The sequence below is a fragment of the Haliotis rubra genome, unplaced genomic scaffold, assembly GCF_003918875.1.
Source record: "Haliotis rubra isolate DU_JTF1 unplaced genomic scaffold, ASM391887v1 Scf30, whole genome shotgun sequence".
Taxonomy (NCBI): domain Eukaryota; kingdom Metazoa; phylum Mollusca; class Gastropoda; order Lepetellida; family Haliotidae; genus Haliotis; species Haliotis rubra.
The window spans coordinates 2,795,410-2,802,162 of record NW_025766969.1 but is presented as its reverse complement, the minus strand read 5'-3'; the positions used below and the strand labels follow the sequence as shown (position 1 = coordinate 2,802,162).

Sequence of the window (6,753 nt, the reverse complement as noted above, 5' to 3'; positions counted from 1 at the left end):
AATGGGTTTTTTCTACTTCAATTGATTCGTCTTTTTCAGTTAGTGCATTCTACCAGTGACAAGATGTCGCCCCGAATTGACCCACTCTGGAAGACTCAGCAGGTTCCTTATCCTTTTAGCCATCTTCGGCCTATACATTGACAGCATACATAACATGGCGCAATATACGAACAAATTACATATGAATATAGTAATGTGCATGTAATTAATTTGCTGAAAATATAGACGATGATTTATTACAAGCATACGTACTGCATTAGCATTATTTGTAAACCCATTATCAAATATGTAAATATCATATCAAGCAGTGGACGTTGTTATGTCGGATATAGAGTAATTGGGTAGGGGCACGCTTGTCCAGTAGGCAAAGACGTCAAGAGTAGTGTTCTTTGAAATGCCAGGATGCACCGGTCATGAACTCGCCCAGTGTAGGATCTTTAATGTTTGGTCAGCACCATACACCTCATATCTTCTCATTGTTTCCCTCATGAAACTGATTTACCATATTGCTGGACAAAAGAAAGTGCGCAGCCAAGGATAATGTTCACGTTGACGAATTTCATGCTGGTATCACATTTTGTCCAGGGCACATTGTATCGGCGACTGTTTTCAACCTTGTAGTAGTTCTATAATGGTTTGGTCAAATTATGTTTTCATGTGTGTCCTATATTTGGCACAGCTGATTGTACCCGTGAAGATCCGGGTTAGAAATTGGTCTTCAGCAACCCATGCTTGTCGTAAGAGGCGACTGATGGTATCGGGTAATCAGACTCGCTGACTTGGTTAGACACATAGTCATCGTATCCAAAATGCGTAGGTCGCTGCTCATGATGTTGATCATTAGATTGTCTGGTCCAGACTCGATTATTTACAGACCTGCGCCATATAGCTGGAATATTGCTGAGTGCGGCGTTAACAACAAGCAAGCAAAAAAACATAGTTGATTGTTTTTTTTCAGTACTTTTCAAAGCGGTGTTCAATCCAACTCACATTTACGCTCGACACATCAATTTCCGCCATATTTGCCTAAGTTCGAGACGGAATTGCCCATTGCAGAAGCCGTATATGATTGGATTGCAGGCACTGTTGAAGAAATACGATCTAACGAACAAATTATAGGCGATCAATCCAGCTCCATGAATGCCATCATACAAATTGCTGTTGACTGCTCTGGCGACCATAACACAGAGGTGGGGGAGAAAGCTCAGCACAAACACCAGGGTAATTAGAAGCAACATTGATATCGTCTTTTTCGCTCCCTTTTCCAGTACGGACATTGCATGTGAAGGGCATATGTTAAAATTATTTGGATCTCTCATGCTTAAATGTATGACATCGTTTATTTGTCTTGACCCAGCGCTTCTTCTGAATTCATGTTGCCTGGCAATACGTTTCCATATAAGGAAGTAGAGGACAGTAAGGCTGATGGTTGAGATGATGAAGACGATGAACTCAACTCCATTAAAGATGAGAGGATAGGGTGTCCTGATGTATTCGTCGGCAGTGGTGCAGTCGGAGCCGTTGACGTGGCCGTCACTTGTAGATATTGTCCTTGAACCATAGAGAGCGACATTTGGCAAAGACACTACGAACGCAGAAAGTGAACATACAGTAATTGCGATCCTGGCAAATCTGGGTGAAGTCTGTTTGTGAAATGGTTGGCATATTTTCCTGTATCTGTCAAAAGCCACAAGTAAAAGTACGGTCACTGACGAGTAGGATGTGAATGACAGGAGCAGACGCATAATTTTGCATAAACCATTACCACCAAATGTGTAGTTGTGACTCATGTCTGCTATTTCACCGGGAATACAGACGCAACAGTTGACAAGATCGTATACCGCTAATGCTAAAATGAAATATCGGGTTGTGCCTTGTTTTAACTTGACGAGATATACATAACAGACGAGTGAATTGCCGAGAACACCAGTAATCATCAGCATGGCGAGGAACAAGATGACAGGCAGAACCTCAGTTGCATACTGGTTGTCTTGTTGACGAAGGTAAAGGTCAATTTCTTGACGGCTGAGGTTCATGGTCACAAACAATAAACCGAGAGGATCTGCACAAAATGGAAAATGCCTTTTGATTAACATTGCTGTCCATTGTCCATGGATGACTGAGTTTAGTTTTACGTGGCTTTCAGCAATATTTCAGCAATATCACGACGGGGGACACCAGAAATGAGCTTTACACATAGTACCGATATGGGTAATCAAACCCGGGTCTTCGGTGTGACGAGCGAACGCTTAATCCACTTGGCTACGACCTAAAATTGTATCAGTCTTCATCGATAAATGTCATATGTCCGAACACCTTTACATGAAATCATTAACCAAGTCTTAACCAGGTTAGCGGCCATGGTGATGTTTATGTTTTAGGTCAGAAGAAATGGAGTGACGTCCTCAGTGATTCTGATATATTTTATAACATTGTATCCAGTAACTTACCTACCGTGTGTTATGTCCCAGGATTATGGTGTATCTAAACCAACCACTAGCATCCTGCATTCCACTCGTACACACATACATGCACGTACTTTGTACGTTGTACTCTGTCCGTGAGTCACCCATCATGTGTCCAAGGTTAACCCTGGTTGCACGTTTATTTCGGCGGGCCAAGGACAATGGTGAACTTTAGTTTCATGTAATTGTCGGTTCATCGATGGTTCACCTGGCCTTGATGTGGTTCGTGTACAGTCAAATCAATACCCTTCCGGCTTATCATTCCGATTTATTGCCCGTTTCAAAAATTCATTTTGTTTTGATAACATTCAAAGCCTTAGTATACCTTTGAAACGTTTTATGGTAGGTATGTAGCCTGTCTCACATTCCCTAAATTGCCTGTTTCAAAAATTCATTTTGTTTTGATAACATTCAAAGCCTTAGTATACCTTTGAAACGTTTTATGGTAGGTATGTAGCCTGTCTCACATTCCCTAAATCTACCCTTTTTGCAATGCGAAAAATCGAAATGAAATCCAGATTTCCCACAGGTTTAGGCTGAATCTCCCATCTCACTGGGACACCTTTTCAATTTAAATGGAATTATTTTGTTTCTTGAAAAGTATATATTTTCAGAGACTTAGCGTTAGTCCAGAAGGCATGTTAGACATTTCCAAACCTATACATCAGTGTGAAAACGTATGCAATTCCAGGTATTGAATTGTACGATACGCTCTTGTTACAGGTGAAAAGATTAGTTGCTTGCGTCGTGTCTTTGTGACGGATGTCACCGGTGGGATATGATGTGATTGTATATCGTCATCACTGTGATAGCGATAAACACATGCTTATGATATAGTCGGACTCGAACACGAATCTTTGCTTTAAGTAGAGGTCTATTATGTTATAGGAAGAGTTTTGCACTTTTTTTTCCTTAGCACTCATGCTTCACCTACATAATATATGATTTGTCCCGTACTATCATGCAGGAATCTTGAGAACACTAAGGTAATTGATAAGGAGTCGGCAGATAAACTATTGTTTTGTAATATTCTACTGCGTGCGCTTCTTGCAAGTTTAGTTATTTATATAGGAAGGTATCTGAACCGGACATCAGTTTAATCATGAACGTGATGCCTTTATTCTCTGACCGCTTTCAATGTAATAAAGATCATACTTGAAGATAAAGAAAGCGATTACATATAATGTCCTCGAACATAATATCAATAACGCCGATTGTATATACCATCCCATTGCTGTCTTGAGAACACACAAATGAAAGCCAGTTATATACCCTTGCACAGTGCTGCATGTGTATTGTATAAGAATGACCGTTTGTCGTTTAGGACAGAAATAATAATTATATAGTGCTTTTACCCATTATTCAGGAATATTGACTTTGTTTGTGTTTGTGACCGATAGCGCAGGATACTCTCAGCTTCTGCGAACAGCTTGATATGGTCACTGTTTGATAGTGATTCATAATCACATGCTTACGATATAGATGGATTTGAGCAGCTGACTCGATTTTCAGTGGAGTTTTCTTGTGACAATGGAAACTGTTTTGTCGCTTTAACCAGCTGACAAAAAGCTATCCGCTGTTAATTATAGTCTGGGAATAACAACTTATGCTGTAGTTTGCAGTGCCTCGTATGTAACTCATCGCTCCTCATCGAAGGTTAACAGTCATATGCCCATTTCATTCTACCGGGTACCCATTCACTGCTGGTTGAACAGAGGCAACTGCGAACATGTTCGCTTGCCTAAGATGAGACCACACGTGTTACAGTGCTTCGTAGTGGGGCAGGAGTAAGGTTACAATGGTAGTGCACAGAGTATACAGATGAGATCAAGGGAGGGGTTAGTGCATAGAGTATACAGATGAGATCAAGGGAGGGGTTAGTGCATAGAGTATACAGAGGATCCAAGATGAGATCAATGGGAGGGATTAATCTGTTGTTTAGTGTCTTGTGTCAAGGAAATTTGGGATTAGCTAAATGTTGTTTTAGTTTCATGATGAAAGATAAACCTCTAGTGAGTAGAACAATTTTACAAATTGGATAGTGTTTTGTGTCAAGGAAATTTGGGATTAGCTAAAAGTTGTTTTAGTTTCATGATGAAAGATAAACCTCTAGTGAGTAGAACAATTTTACAAATTGGGTAGTGTGTAGGTTGTTAAATGTTGTTTAGTGCTAGGATGAAAGGTACACAGTAATATTGAAACCCCAGTCTTAGGACCCCTAATGTTCATAATATATATTAATGATTTTGTAGCTGATATTGCTAGTAATATTAGACGACACGTCTCTATACGTTATAATTGATGATCCTGACATAGCTGCAGACTGTTTAAATAAGGACTTATTAGGAATTTCAAATTGGGCCAAAGAATGGAAGGTTTCATTCAATCCTAACAAAACAAATTCAATACAGTGCAGTAGAAAACTAAATAGAAGCATTAAACCTGATCTTACAATGAACGGTGTGATAATCTAGACGTAGATAATCATAATCATCCAGGCTTGACCCTTCAAAATAACTGTTACTGGGATATCCACATAAACTCTATGAAAAGAAAGTTAGCCCACTGATTAAATGTTCAAGAAGTTTAAAATATCGATTATCGCGTAAAAGTTTAGAAATTATCTACAAATCTTTCATCTTACCGACGACATATGCCAGATCATTTCTACCTGATACAATAAAACTATGGAATTCTTTAAGTTCTGAAATTCAAAATATTGATACTTTATCCCGATTCAAAAACTCGATATTAAGACAATATAACAAAACTATTATTTTTGATCTAAACTGATTTGATTTGAATGCTGATAGGTTTGATAGACATCATCGACAGCCCCCGTGCCCATGTGGACATCCAGTCGAAAATGCTGTGCATTATTTCTTTACATGCAATAAATACACGGAATTAAGACAAAAATCATATTTCTATTTAAAGGGGTTTAGTATCAACACTGTACTATGGGTATCAACTCTGTACTATGTACATTGAATGTTAACAATTAATTGTTAATGTTCATCAATTAATCATGATGACAAATTATTGTTAATCCTTATTAAAATTTTGAAGACAAAAATTAATGACAAATGATATCAACCTTCAATAAAATCATTCTCTATCTTTTAGTTGTGTGTTATTATGTCTCTTAAGGGATTAGTCCATTGTATGGAATAGGTAACAGGCAGGGGATTAACAGTGCAACAGACCGTAAACTATGTTGTTATAAGCTGTAGGGGTAGTGGCATGTAGGGGTAATGGGGGTTACCGTTTTTCAATGGTACGATGGTGTATTGCGCTGCCTGGGGATGCACGGCATCATCGAACATGGGAAAGAACCACCACTTTTTCAAAGTGAAATGACAGATTTCGGCAGGAGAAATGCGCCGATCATTCCGAGTCCGACACATATGAAAGAGACATGCACGCATGGGGTATGGAAATCCCCAAGCTAGGCTGATGAAGGAAAAAGTAACAACGAGATTCATTAATTATACTCCACCATTCCCTGTAACAACTTACTGTCTGTGGTATTTTTAACATAAATTAAATCAAGTCCGATTGCCAGTCGAATTGCCCCCGCTACAAAATGACCCAGCAAATTTGGTCAAATTGCCCCAGTGGGGTAGTCAAAATGCCCCAATTTATTTAAAATGAATAAATATAGGCCATAAATGCATAGTTTTGTCAACTTTGATATTATGTTCTTCATATGTAAGTATATACATAGTTATGAGTTTACTGATGAAACATTTATCAGAAATATTACTTCTTAATAACTTTTATATGAAGAACATAATATCATAACAAGTTGACAAAATTTATGCATTTACGGCATATATTCAATCATTATAAATAAATTTGAACAAATTAGAATGAATGACCAAATTTGCTGGGGCATTTTGTAGCTGGGGCAGTTCGACTGGTACACATGAATATATATTGTTTGCAAGAGTTTGTATGCTCCCAGGGAGTTGAGATTGACAATACGATGTGCCGTTGAGATTGACATCCAGTGAACGAGGGAAAACAAAGCGCCTTTGAGCAGCTGAGCGGAGCTGGATATCGGCGCTATACAAATGTATATATGATGATGATGATATTATCAAAATCAGTAAGAGATTTCACTTGAGCCTGAAAATGTTTCGCTATAACGTTCTTTTCGGTTTGATGCAGTCAACTCGAAACATTGCCGAATACAGCGGCAAATCAGGAAGTACTTGTTGCTTTCATTGTTTTCCATTTTGTCCAATTACACACGTCGGCATCAGACTCGCTATTTGTCAGTAGT

The 6,753-nt window shown here is 38.6% G+C and overlaps 1 protein-coding gene across 1 annotated transcript; it reads right to left on the bottom strand.

Annotated features, from left to right (window-relative positions):
* Window positions 1-885: 885 nt before the first annotated feature.
* On the bottom strand, window positions 886-2,517 carry LOC124282641 (orexin/Hypocretin receptor type 1-like). Its single transcript, XM_046718669.1, has 2 exons — window positions 2,455-2,517; window positions 886-2,062 (listed from the first exon to the last, which is right to left on the bottom strand). The coding sequence occupies exon 2, from the start codon at window positions 2,034-2,036 to the stop codon at window positions 993-995; it is 1,044 nt and encodes a 347-aa protein (XP_046574625.1). The 5' UTR covers window positions 2,037-2,062; window positions 2,455-2,517; the 3' UTR covers window positions 886-992.
* Window positions 2,518-6,753: the final 4,236 nt, after the last annotated feature.